Here is a 13602-nt window from a genome sequence, read left to right as displayed (position 1 = left end):
GGAAAGCTGGATTTGCACAGTGCAGCTCACCCCAATTTCAAGCACAGGGTGAATTGCATTGGTGCACAGTGTGGCTGCATTCTGGGCCAAAATTAAATAATATATTGTGAACATACTGTTAGGTAAACTAAAATAAACAAAAAAAGACTTATCACAGTGCCTAGGCTAGGGCATACTAAACAAGTAGTAGATGTGTAGAAGGAAACTGTAAACAAAGCAGTGATCATACACACACATTTATTCAAAGTTACAGTAACTACAGTACAACCTGAGTTATGAACACCAGAGATATGAACTGACCAGTCAACCACACACCTCATTTGGAACTGGAAATACACAATCAGTCAGCAGCAGCAGAGCAAAAAAAAGCAAATACAGTACAGTGGTGTTAAATGTAAACTACTTAAAAAATAGTGAAAGTAGCATTTTTCTTCTGCATACTAAAGTTTCAAAACTGTATTAAGTTGATGTTCAGTTGTTCAGAGTTATGAACGACCTCCATTCCCGAGGTGTTCGTAACTCTGAGATTCTACCGTACATTCTATTGTCACTAAACTATGGATCAAAGTAATTAGTGTTTTACAGTTGCTGCAAGATTATTGGAATTGTGAAGCTTTTAAATGCTCCCACAATTTTACTGCTCCTCAGGCAAAATAATCCTACATAACAGGATGAGACAGCAACAAGTCCATGTCAAGTGAGAGCAACCCCACTGTCCTTCAGTTCTTTGGACAAATGCAGCTCAGAAAAAGGCGGGCAACAACAAAGCCATCCCCCTACTTTTCCCAGCGCTGCTGCAGCTGCAACAGGTCTGGACAATAGCAAGGAGACATACACACACACACAAATCAGCGATGAAATAAATCTTAGGATAGGAAAGAGAAAATAGAAGTGAACTGCTTCATTTTAGTAAGAGTTTCCTATTTCAAGTCCCTTTCTGCTACCAATCCAAGTAACAATCACCATAAGATTGACAGATAAAAGAAAATAAAATCTCTTCCCTAAAATTTCTGAAATCCCCCATTTGAAATTGGGAAGAGGAAAAGGAAGATTCACAAACACACAAAATGAAGTTAATGTCTTACAGACATAGCCAGCCTGAAACTCTTCACATACATGTTAATTTTGAAATGGTAAATCAAGATAATCAGTTTGCTGAATGATAGGTGCTAAGAAGAGGGAGTGGGTTTCTTGACCCATGTTATAGTTTCTCCAGCTTCTCTTTCCCAGGGTAGGGGACGAAATTCTCTCACTCAGAGAGAGTGGTTTTCTGCCAGCAATGTACTCATTTATTAAACACCGGCAGTGCAACCCAATGAGCGATAGTTGTCATTTCTGCAAAGGTATGTCCTTGATAAAACATAGTTTTAACAGTAAAACTTATGAAGTTATATAATTCTGAACAATGCAACCTTTCTGTATTTGACTGACTAGCTATAGATGTCAAAAGTGAATTTTTTTCAATTGGTACTACTTTTAATATCTATATTTATGTAATTTTGCTAAAGACAATAATGTTCTTGTGTATTTCTCTACATCCAATGGTAACTCCACAGTTGGGAAATACAGCACACAGCTTACAAGATTATCCTATAGTTTTATCCTGGGTTAACTTTTTTGTTTTGTTAATTCCCCGATCAAGCCTGTGGTAGTAATTCGACTCCAAGCACATATTTACATAGAATTTTCCACAAACGTCACTTTCAGCTAGTAAGACATTCACTCTCTCACAGATTAAAAAAATTTATGTGCATCTGCTGCTGTTCATTTATTTTTTTCCCTTTGTAGGAGAATCATCACTTTTCTAATACTATAGAAGTTTACAGAAAAAAAATTTGCTGACTGACCTCTACCAAAGACCTTAAGCCTTTTCTCACCTTTTCAATACTAGCATCTCTGTCACTAAGGAGACACAATGCTGCACAAGAGATAAAGAAAGGAGCGTAAAAGAACTCTCCAAAGCATATTGTCTATGATTTTAATTCTTTTTTCAATATTTTAGATAATTACTATGAATCTGCAGTAATGGTTCCACAGTTAAAGCTGTAAATCACTTTTATTGGAAGTCAGAATTCTACATTCCTTCACCTTTAAAATAAGTTTAAAATAAATTTTGTTTTGAAATTGAACTGTTTATGACAGAAGTAGTGCATGAATGATTTTTGGTCAAACAAAATTGTCGGGGGGGGGAGGGGAGGAGAGCTTGAAAGCTTCTGTTTTTTCTTGTAAAGTCATCTCTCCAAAAAACCCACTTAGTTTAGAATAATTATTTAACAGTACTGGACATAAGCTGGTCAGTATTATTTCATATACAGGCTGGTGCAATATTTTGGAATGGTGTGCAAAAAGGAACAGCAGATGGCTGAACTCTGTGTCTTTATAAATTTGGCCAGCTGTGAATCAATTAGGTTATAAGAGGTTAAAAAAGTACTTTGGGAAAAGTAATTGATTTGAATATATTTTCTTGTATTTCAAAGAAGAACATAACGTCTCTACATCGCATCTCTAATTTTAAGACAGTATGGCATATCAGAAGAAAACAGTATAAACCACGGTAATACCCATCATGATTTTTAAATTTTAATTTTTTTAAAGAATTATGATTCAAACACCTTAAACAGACATAACTATTTTAAATGAGTTTTTAAGACTATTGTTTTCATTTCTGAAATACTAGAAACCCATAGTTTCACTAAAAACCTTAACATGAAACCTATTATCAGTGTCTATCCTCTGTCTGTCCAACATCCTCTTACCTAAGTTCTCTCTAAGTCCTCTTTCTCCGCCGCAGCCCCAGGGCAGTCTGCACCCCAAACCCCTCATCGCCAGGCCCCACCCCAGAGCCCACTCCCCCAGCCAGAGCCCACACCCCCAGCCAGAGCCCACACCACTCCCCTCCCCTGAGCTCCCTCCTACACTCCAAACCCCTCAGCCCTACCCCCACCACACATCATCTCCATATTAGTGCACATTACAAAATGCATTCAGCACACGGATGTAGGGTGACCAAATGTCCTGAAAAATCGGGACAATCCCGATTTTTGCGTCTTTTTCTTATATAGGTTCCTATTACCCCCACCCCATCCCGATTTTTCACATTTGCTATCTAGTCATCCTACATGGATGTAAAAAATTAGAGGGAACATTGCCTTTTACCTCAAATCATAAGAGATCCTGAGTTACCAAATTTGGATATGAATTAGACCCCACCCCCCAAAAAAATTAAAAGGTGGTCAGAATTGTGTATTTAGCTCAGGTCCAGGTCTGCATCTAATCAATGTCCTGGAAAATCATCCCAGTTTATCACATACTCAGTATCAATCAGTGCTACTGGGAACCTCAGTATTGGTCACACATGACTTCGGCTAATTTACACTGCCATAATCAACTACTGTATTGTAGATACAGTTCTAAGCTCTGGACTACACTATGGGTATGTCAGATAGGGCTGTGATTTGTATCATTATACTGATACTATTTTAAGCCCACTATGGATGCAGTTATAACAGTACAAAGGTGCCTAAAACTGGTATAATTTATTTCTCTTCCTAATATAGAATAAATCCTACCTGCATCAGCACTTTTATACCGGTTTAACTGCATCTACACTGGGGGTTACTGCTTTAATTATACCCGTACAGTTTAAGCAATAAGACTTCCTAGTGCAGACAAGCCCAGGTCAGGCATGGGCTACCAACCCCAAAGAGACCCAGAGCACATCAGTGCCTGCTGACACCAAGACCCTCCAACATCCAACCACCTACCAGTGAGAAGTCACCACCCAGCCTACAGGGAGCCTGCATCAGCCACCCTGCACAAGAGCCGCCTGGACCCATAGCTCAGGCCGACAGGTGCTGGGAAGGGGGCAGAGTGACAAGGGGTCACCTCTGAGCTGCGCTCCCACAGGCCTGCGGGCTAATCACTGCACCGTCCCCCAGAGCAGGGGCTACACCCTGATGGGGAAGGCAGCCCAGGGCACAGACCCACTGCCCTTCCCCACTCCTTGCTACTGCCCCCATCCCCATCCCGCCTCTCAACAGCCTCCTGAGGCCCAGGCCTGGCCGCAGTCCTAGTGCGGGACCAGCTCAGAGACACCCCCTTGTCCCTCGCCCCTGGGCCCCGCCCGTACATAGCGCTGGTAGAACTTGGAGAGCCGGGGTTTGCCGTGGTTGTTGAAGATGAGGATCGCTTTGATCATGGTGAGGCGGCGGGAGGAGGCCGCTCCAGCCGGCCGGGTCACTGCGAGCTCTGCCCCTCCCCCTTCACACTAGCAGCAGCTCCCCCGCTATTCGTGCCCAGGGCGGAAACGGAACCGTTCCCACTACCCACGTGACACCGAGTCACCTGACAAGGTGGTGCGGCTCATTGCGATTGTCAACATCCGCCAGGAGTAGTGCCCTGAGGTCACGTGCTCTCAGTGGCCGCTGCCAGGAGTTAATATGGTCACGTCACGTCCGCCCTTACTCGCCTGTAATCAGTATGGCGGAAGTGGAGGAGCAGCTACCTCTCTCTCCTCAGGATAGTGGCCGAGGCGAGTGTGGAGAAGAGCCCCCGGATGGGGGAGCGGCGGTGGGGGTTGCCGAGACGGCTCCTCCTTCAGCCGGCTCCCCGGTGACCGAGGAACCTGCCGAGGACACCAAGAAGAAAAGTAATAGAAAAAGGAATTATTGCCCTGGGGGCGGGGCGAGAACGGCCGATCCCTCTGATTGCCAGGCGCATTGGCCAATCGGGGGAAACAGTGAGCTGCCTTTTTCAGCTAGCTTAACCAATTAGGAAAAGGCAGATGATACGATCGTGGGGATGGGGTGGGGGGGAGGAAATGCTCTAGGCCTGTTGTACGGGCGCGTTGGTATCTCCCGGCCGCGGGTGGGACAGCAGGACAGCGGCCAATAGCTTGTCCCGGCACGAAGGGGTGGGCGGGGCTGGGTCTGTAGCCGCTGAGCTGTGTGTGAGGTGGGGGCGGGGCTCCTGCCTCTGCGGCAGGTGCTCGGGGCTCGCTCCCCTCCACCGCGCCCAGTCTCTGCTCTCGCCCTAGTTGACGTCCTGCTGAAGGCTGTGGGGGACACGCCGATCATGAAGACCAAGAAGTGGAGCGTGGAGAGGACCCGCACCATCCAGGGGCTCGTTGACTTCATCAAAAAGTTCCTCAAGCTGGTGGCCTCGGAGCAGCTGGTACGTGACCTGACTTGTTTATTCGCAAGCCGGGGAAGGATGCGGCGGGTACCGGGGCTGCTTGGTGTCACGTAGACGTGCCAGAGTGAAAAAGGGGATAGCAGTGAGGTGATGAAGTGCAGGACGTGTGGCGCTGGCAAGGCTGCAATCAGCGATGGCATCATGTTGCCTGCTTCTTAATTGTGTAAGTTGCTTTGTATGGTGATGAGGTAACTCTCCACACGGAACCTGAGAACAAAAGGAGTTTGTTGTACTTGCTGCCAGGCTCCATAGTCATCACCCCAGAGGGTAGACACAGCCTGCACTAGAGAAGGGTTTTTTCCATCCGTGTAGGAACACCAGCTCCAAAAACAAAGTTAGCTGCCTTACCAGAAGCATTTTTCCATTGACATAGCTATGTCTACATTGGGGTGAGGTTAGCCTATCTATGCTAAGCACAAACTCTGCTGTCTAACAGGAAGTGAAATACACATATAATAAAACATAAGGAAAACACACATCATTGTAGTGCATACAGGAAAAAATCTAAAAAACCTTATATTAAATAAAAGCTATTGAATTTTCTTATGCATTTGTATAGTGCCTAGCACACTGAGGTCCCAGGGCTCCTAGGCACTATGGCAGGGGTCGGCAACCTTTCAGAATTGGTGTGCTGAGTCTTCATTTATTCACTCTAATATAAGGTTTTGTGTGCCAGTAATACATTTCAACGTTTTTAGAAGGTCTCTTTCTCTAAGTCTATAATATGTAACTAAACTATTGCTATATGTAAAGTAAATAAGATTTTTAAAATGTTTAGGAAGCTTCATTTAAAATTAAATTAAAATGCAGAGCCCTCCGGACCAGTGGCCAGGACCCAGGCCGTGTGAGTGCCACACGAAAATCAGTTCGCATGCCGCCTTCGGCACACGTGCCATAGGTTGCCTTCTACACTATGGTAATACAAATGAGAAATAATAATATAGATACATACATCTATGGTCTTACGATCAGGCTCAGACACTCTTGTTCCCCTGGAGGCCAGTTCCTGGTTTTCTTTTAATATACTTAGGGCTGGTCTACACGGGGGGAATCGACATAAGATACACAACTTCAGCTATGAGAATAGGTTGACTTACCGCAGTGTCATAAAATCGTAGAATATCAGAGTTGGAAGGGACCTCAGGAGGTCATCTAGTCCAACCCCCTGCTCAAAGGACCAATCTCCAGACACATTTTTACCCCAGTTCCCTAAATGGCCCCCTCAAAGATTGAGCTCACAACCCTGGGTTTAGCAGGCCAGTGCTCAAACCACTGAGCTATCACTCCCCTGCTTCACTGCTATGGCACACAGAACTCTTCTCGGAGAGGTGGAGTACTGAAGTCGACTGGAGAGCACTCTGCTGTCGATTTAACAGGCCTTCAGTAGAGAAGGAAGCAGGGGGCAAAAGGGGCAGCAGCCCCGGGGCCTGGCAATTTAAAAGGGCCCGGGGCTCCCGGCCGCTGCTACCCCAGCAGTGGCCGAAAGCCCCGGATCCTTTAAATCACTGCCAGAGCCCCGATGGGTGCAGGCTGGGCAGCGCAGAAGGGCTGGCTGGAGGAGGCTTACCCCCCTCCACCCGAGGCCCTGAAAGTACCAGTAAGACTTGTATGTTACTTTCACCCCTAGATAAAAGTTTCCATGGGTATGTTTGATGCAAGAAATTTTACAGTAGACAGGAGGTCTTGGTGTTGGATATTCAAAGCAAAAGAGCGAGGACCAGACCATTGGCTTGATGTCAGTGTGCGAGACAAGTGCTTGATTGCAGGTCCTAGTTCGAATGGCGTAGCATGCTCAGACCTGGGGAAGCGAGGATGACTCACATTGTTCCAGCAAAGACCCCATTGGCCAGTTAAAGAACAGAATTGCTAGGTTCCATGCAGTAACTCTCTCCCTAAATGATGGTGGCTCTGTGCAGAACTTTGAAGTTGTAAAGAGAGGTAAATACTGTGAACAGAAGGTAACCTTCACTCCATCCCTGACAGGGGCATAGGGTCGAAGAAGTGCTCCTTGTAGATAGGAAGAGAACTCACCAGGCAGATTTTTTCATCTTCTATTTTCTTCCCTCACAGTTTATATATGTGAATCAGTCCTTCGCTCCTTCTCCAGATCAGGAAGTCGGGACTCTGTATGAGGTGACGTTAGTTTTGAGTGCTGTTCTTTCTTAATATTTGTTTAGTAGAAACTGTCTGTACCCTTGTCTGCATTTTTAAATCTGCTATATATGCCTGCCATGCCCAAAGTGATGACATCATGAATTTGTATAACATTATGGATAACATTGCATGAATATATTAATAACACGTGACACTGTTTCATTATGCGTTTGTCCAATAGTAATAGTTTTAATTCATAAATGGACTGCTTCATTAGGTAATCATGTGGCTTTTCTCTTTCTCCACTCCCTTTTCTTTCCCCTGTAGTGTTTTGGAAGTGATGGCAAACTTGTACTGCATTACTGCAAATCTCAAGCTTGGGGATGAATGGTAAGCAGCCATTGATGCCTAGGACTGGCCTTCAGAAAGAAAAAGGCCTCTGATAATCTTCAGAAACAATGCCCATGGACATGCTGAAGAGAACTGTACATTACTGCCTATGAATTTATTTTATTCTGTGCATTTCTCTACAAAATGATGCATAAAAGAAGTTACATAGAATTACATGGCTGAGTAGCCTTTCTTCCTTGTGTCATTTGTAGTATGGGGAAAAAAATTGCATGTGCCATCTGTAGAATAGAGCCATCTTTCCTGCTGCAGAGCTCCTTGGTTGCCACATATGAAAGGACATTATTTCATGGCTTGTGAACTGCATAACTCTCCGTTGCTCTGAATACTGTATTGAGGATATAGCTTCCCTTTATTAGGATGGATATTTATTGCACATGTGAAGGTGGATTCAATTTACTTCTGACATAATGTTCATCTCTATTATGTGCAGTTTAATCTCTTACCTGTTGTGAAGTCTTTACTTGGAATGTGTAATGTCTCGCTTACACCTCACTTCAGGCAAGTATTTTATAGCGTTTGTCTCATAAGTAACATATATAAATATACCATATACTCTCTCACACCTTAAGCTATGTGAGTATCTGATACATCTGCATTTCTTGAACTTTTTTTTAATAATTTTTTTTTAAATTTTTTTCCTTTAGCAATAGCAGGACACATGCTTCTTACCTTTTTCCTAATTGTTTAATATTTTCACCAAAGCTATAATATATTTGGGAAAATGTCCCTGTCAACTCACCTACCAGCAGCAGCAGAAAGAGAGTGATCCAGCTATTGACTCTTTCAGTTCCATGGAAATAAATGTTGGATGTTATGCTCCTGGTCCCCTGCTTCACCTGCTGTATCGTCACTGTTGCATCAAAAGAAATGGAACACCATTTTGGGACATTTTGACAACTGTCACAAAGTAATCACAGGAAATGTTTCTCCTGAAGAGGACTTCCTATCACAGTAATGGGAAGAATGATACTGCGTCTCCATCCCACCCATGCACTGACATCTACCCTGTGTGGGAAAGGAGACTTGCCAAACAGCTCTGTTTAGGGGATGGGCAAAGGCTTAATCGGGTTCTTCTACCAAATCACTTCCCCTGTTATTAACATGAAGGAATACTAAAGAATTATCCGCAGCCTGCTAATCTAATAATATGTAATTGTAAATTTGGCTGCTTGCTAATATATGCTACCCAAAAGTGTGGCTACATCCTCTGCATGCATAATTTTTGTTCTATTTAGGATGTTTTAATAAACTTGGTATTTCTTTTTTCATGTTGAAAGCTAAATCAAAATTCTTTGATTTCAGCTAACCAAGTTGCAACCAACTCTAATTTATGCAAATGTGTTGAGTATTTAAGTGCCTGTCTGTATTTAAACAATCAAAATTCTGAAGGATTATGAATAGGTGTGTTCTAAATCTGTTTCCAAATGAATTATTTTAGTAATAATTACTATATATTTTTTAGAAAACTGATGCACACAAGTTTATAATTCTTTATTTATGAAATGGTGTCTTCCAACAAATACAAAAACATTCTAAAACAGTTAAACGAGTGCCCCTTTGATTAAAATTCAAAACGTGAAAAATAAATACCGGTTATTCTTTCAGAGCCAACTATTGGGTTGCTCTGAAGCAATTGTAACCTTGAACAGCCACTAGAGGGTACTTGACGATAAAAAGATTTGCACATTTTTCCATAGATTTTTGGAAGTGATTTTGTATTCCCATTTTACCTGCTAAACACATGTGATTAGGTTGCACTCAAGCTTGTGGCTTCTACGTGGCAATGTGTTTGTCTAAGAGAGAAACCACAACCCTGGGTCTGTCTAATTAGTTTTAGACTGAGACTGTTCATCTCAGTTGTCTTAATTAATCAAATTACTGGTGTGGTGCATATGGACATTTGGAATGATGCGAGAAGCAGAAAAGGAAAGAATAGAAATGAGAGGTGGAAGAGACTTAAGTCATCTTATCCATCCACCTACCACTGCGTGATTGTTCATCTTGCTGCATTATCAGTTTTATCCTTTTGAGTTTTAAATGAAGCCAGGGATGGGGCTTCTCTTGCTTCCTTGGGGGCTATTTTACAGTGGTAATAGACCTCATTGTTAGGTGTCTGTTTCCTTGCATTCAACATATGTATTAATTTGCTCAGTTTTGTCCTATTTCAAACTTAGAATCATAGGGTTAAAAGGGACCATGAGGATCATCTAGTCTACCCCCTGCCAAGATTCAGTAGGGGGTAGACCTCTTATTTATTTAGATAAAATTTGCTTTTCCTCAGGACTTGGCAGGTCCATTCGATCACACTAAATCATTCCTGTTTGTCCTTGCATTTGCACTATTTATAGACTTAAAGACAGTTATTCTTTTCCTCCCCCACTTGTTAGCTAAAAAATATGTTTAGTTCTTTCAGTCTCTTAACTGGCGGGGTCTAGGGTGATTCCCTTATTCACTCTGGTTCCTCTCCTATGAATTCATTCTTATTCTGTCTTTTTCTGGCATTGAGAGGTAGTGCTAGTCTTTTAATCTCCTTTCAGTACAGCTCTTCACATGTACCAGCATTTTGCCTCAAGGGTACAGGCCGGGAGGCTTCTTGGTGATTCTGTTTTCAGCTGCTTCTAGCAGTGATCAAGTGGCCAGCTCTCCATTGACCACAATACAGCACTCTGAAGACCACCAGCAATCCATATGCCACCATTTAGGATAGCAACTCCTCCTTAAAAGGATGCCACCATTCAGGATAGCAACTCCTCCCTAAAAGGAGAAATTCTTTATTTGAGTCTGTCTGAAATTATGGATTATTGTATAAACTTCCTAAAGGTGAGTCACATAGCTTATTAAGGTGAGTGAATAAATGGCTAGCAGGTAGAAGATTCGAGACAGAAGTGTGTGGTCTGTGGAATCTGGCAAGTAATGAAGCCCCACAGTAAATATAGCTTTGACTAAATCATTTTAAATATAATGTGTAATATCTCAATTTGCAGATGAGCCTAAAATGAAGGGTGTGGTTAAGAAACATGGGAGGTAACTGTATGGCAGGATAATTTTGATAGATCAGGCATCTAGTCGAGGTGAAATATGAAGTGTAAAATAATATCTCAGCTATGTATAGTTTAAATGACACTGAGTTAATTAATGCTGTACAACTGAAGAAATACATAGCTAAATTGGAGGGAGTACAGTCTAGGGCAACAGATGGTAAAGGAAATAAGAATTGTTATAAAGTTTCTTGATCATAAAACGTGATGAGTGAGAGGTGACAAATTGGAATATTTTTAAACTAGATAAGGTTTATTATAAAATTAAATCATGAAGGTTGATGACTGGGACCATTGACACTAGGATGGGGTGGCAGACTTAATCTGTGGGGGAATTAAGGGAAGTCTTACACATCATGGCCCATTCCTAAAGCTCTTAATTACATGGAGCTTGATTATGCACTTTTTCTTGCTATGGGTGATCTCCACCACTCAGAGTGTTCACCAGTGTGGGTAAATAAAACTTTAGAATCCTTTTGGGTTGTAGGATGAGTGGGAAAAAAAGATAAACTGTAATAGAAGTAAGAGAAAATATGCATATTTTCATTTTTTAAATACATTTCATAAACTATATTAGCTAGAACTGTATCTGTGGTGACAGCCTCTCAAAATCCAAGTTCATTTAATGCATGGAAGGAAAATACAATAGTCATGTGACTGCCTGAGCAATTTATGGGTGTCATGGCATTACTGTGCAGTTTCGTGTATCTGGACCAAGAAGTACTAGGTTGTATGCTGAAATTACTTCAATTCTCAAATTTTGGCTAAAAATATCAGAAAAACTGGCAAAATAATTTCGAAACTGATATGAATATTTAATGTGTTAACCTGCATGTCTTTAAATCTACAGAACTAGATAAACTTCATTCAAGAATTTAAAAAAAAATTGTCTGAAGAACTGTCTGAGTAATTAATGTTAATTCTTGAGGAAATCTTGGAACACTGGGGAAGTTCTAGAGACTGGAAAAAAGCTAATGTTGTGCCAATGTCGTGCCAAAGTTTTTAAAAAAAGGCTACATAGTAACTATGGGCCAGTTATCTTGATATCAATCCAATGTAAAAACATGGAAAGGCTGATACGGGATGCAATCAGTAAATAAATAAATAAAGAATGGTAGCATAATTGATGCAATCAAGATGGTTTTATGTCAAGTATGTCTTGAGATTAGAAGCTTAATTGATAGAGGTAACTATTGATATAGTAACTATACTGACATGTTACACATAGTCATTTGACTTACACGAATCTATCTTATATATTCTGATATTAATAAATACCACTATACTAAATCCATATATCTACTAATGGATTAAAAACTTACTTTTTAATATTTATCAGATATTAATTGTAAATAAGGAGGCATCTAAGGGAGTGTTTCTAGCGGGGTGCATCCAGGAATGCGTTCTTGGTCTAATGCTATTTAATATTTCTATTAGTAATCAGCAAGAACATATAAAATCATTGCTGGTAAAATTTTCAAGTGACACAAATTGGTAAAGTGGTAAATAATAACAGCTCAATTCTACAGAACAGTCTGGATTGTTTGGTAAACTGGGCTCACTTGAACCTTGAACAACATGGTGTTTTTGTTTGCTGTTTTTTTACACAGCTAAAGAAGAGCCAAAGGTATGTAAGATCATACATACCATTATGAACAAAGAATGTAGGTCTCACTTATAGGATGGGGAATTGTATTTTGGAAAGCAGTAATTCAAAAAAAAATACTTGGGGCCACTGTAAGTAATCAACTGAACATAATCTGTCAATGTGATGTGGTGGCTAATAGTGCAATCCTTGGATTGTGAGCAGAAGCATATAGAGTAGAAGTAAGGAAGAGGAGGTATTACCACTGTGTATAGCATTAGTGAAAGTTACTGGAATAATGTTTTCAGTTCTGGTTTCAACACTTTTTAAAAATACAAATTGGACAGAGTTCAGAAAAGAGCTCTATGTGAATGGTCTGGAAAACCTGCCTCTCAGTGAGAAGAAAGTCTATTTTATTCAAGAGAAGGCTAAGTGGTGACTTCATTGTGGTCTATGGGGAAAAGGTTCTGATAGAAGGCTCTTCAATCCAGGCTACTATCAGGCAAAAGTATAACCAGATCCAATGGCTGCAAGTTGAAATTAGACAAACTCAGACTAAAAATAAAGTGTAAAGTTTTAGCCATGAGCGTAATTAGTCATTGGAACAACTTATCTAGGAATGTGGTGGATTCTCCATCACTTGAAGTTTTTGAGTCAAGATTGGATGTCTTTCTAAAAGACGCTCCAGCTCAATTAAGAGTTGGGGGCTTGATCTAGAATTATAGGGTGAATTACAGAATGAAATGTATGATGCAGGAAGTCAGACAAGATGATCATAATAGTTCCTTCTGATCTTAGAATCTGTGAAAAGTTTGAAAAAGTAAATGTGACAAGTGTCAAATCAAATTTGACTTTCACTGTTTCCTAGTCAACTTGTTCGTTGCTTTAAACTGTACTTCTGACTATGGAAGTTTACTTGGTTTACAGCAGCAGGATAATATAATAATGATCTTGCCTCTCTGTACCATTTTTCCCCCTTGTCACTTCTTACAGGAATAGTATTTGATAGTGCAGTATTTTAGCTATATCTGCACAGATGGTAATGTTGATGTAAATGTCTAAACTACTTTATTTGGTTTAGTATATTCTGAATGTGTTATTAAAGGTGTAAAATATTTTTATATTTCCTCTCATTATTTCCAAATTAACAGAAATGCTACATTTCACTCTGTGCCTAGCAACTGCTTCCTCCCTATGCAGACTCCAGGGACCTAACCTGTTCCTTACAATTTCTAAATAATTTCAGTTTCCCGCTAACGAAGTCTAGATCCTCTTTGTCAG

The 13602-nt window shown here is 41.1% G+C and overlaps 2 protein-coding genes across 5 annotated transcripts in view; one reads left to right on the top strand and one right to left on the bottom strand.

Annotated features, from left to right (window-relative positions):
- The window catches only part of AP3S1 (adaptor related protein complex 3 subunit sigma 1), a 40709-nt gene extending 36337 nt beyond the window's left edge, over positions 1–4372 (bottom strand). The window contains exons 1-2 of one of the 2 annotated variants that reach the window (XM_039543533.1): positions 4345–4372; positions 1878–1918 (exon numbers count right to left, since the gene is read on the bottom strand). In XM_039543533.1, coding sequence (XP_039399467.1) covers positions 1878–1918; positions 4345–4366 — 63 coding nt within the window. In that variant the 5' untranslated portion in view covers positions 4367–4372. The other variant, XM_039543532.1, reaches the window with a different exon arrangement.
- Positions 4373–4411: 39 nt separating this feature from the next.
- On the top strand, positions 4412–13442 carry ATG12 (autophagy related 12). 3 transcript variants are annotated; one of them, XM_039543536.1, is made up of 6 exons: positions 4412–4648; positions 5036–5172; positions 7264–7326; positions 7615–7677; positions 8129–8196; positions 10241–13442. In XM_039543536.1, exons 1-4 carry the CDS (start codon positions 4480–4482, stop codon positions 7672–7674), a joined length of 429 nt encoding a protein of 142 aa, XP_039399470.1. In that variant the 5' UTR covers positions 4412–4479; the 3' UTR covers positions 7675–7677; positions 8129–8196; positions 10241–13442. The 3 variants fall into 3 exon arrangements, with proteins under 3 accessions (XP_039399470.1, XP_039399469.1, XP_039399468.1); XM_039543535.1 differs by having other exon boundaries at positions 8401–13442; XM_039543534.1 differs by having other exon boundaries at positions 8343–13442.
- The last annotated feature ends 160 nt before the right edge of the window (positions 13443–13602 follow it).

This window comes from Mauremys reevesii, linkage group 6, assembly GCF_016161935.1.
Source record: "Mauremys reevesii isolate NIE-2019 linkage group 6, ASM1616193v1, whole genome shotgun sequence".
NCBI classification, from domain to species: Eukaryota; Metazoa; Chordata; order Testudines; family Geoemydidae; genus Mauremys; species Mauremys reevesii.
The sequence above is the reverse complement of the archived record's forward strand: the minus strand, read 5'-3'. Positions and strand labels throughout refer to the sequence as shown.

Bases quoted from the DNA above. Each gene is read 5' to 3' on its own strand.
- ATG12 (XM_039543536.1), top strand. From the start codon at position 4,480: ATGGCGGAAGTGGAGGAGCAGCTACCTCTCTCTCCTCAGGATAGTGGC. The intron at 4,649-5,035 runs GTAATAGAAAAA...CTCTCGCCCTAG, and splicing joins CGAGGACACCAAGAAGAAAA to TTGACGTCCTGCTGAAGGCT. The intron at 7,327-7,614 runs GTGACGTTAGTT...TTTCCCCTGTAG, and splicing joins AAGTCGGGACTCTGTATGAG to TGTTTTGGAAGTGATGGCAA.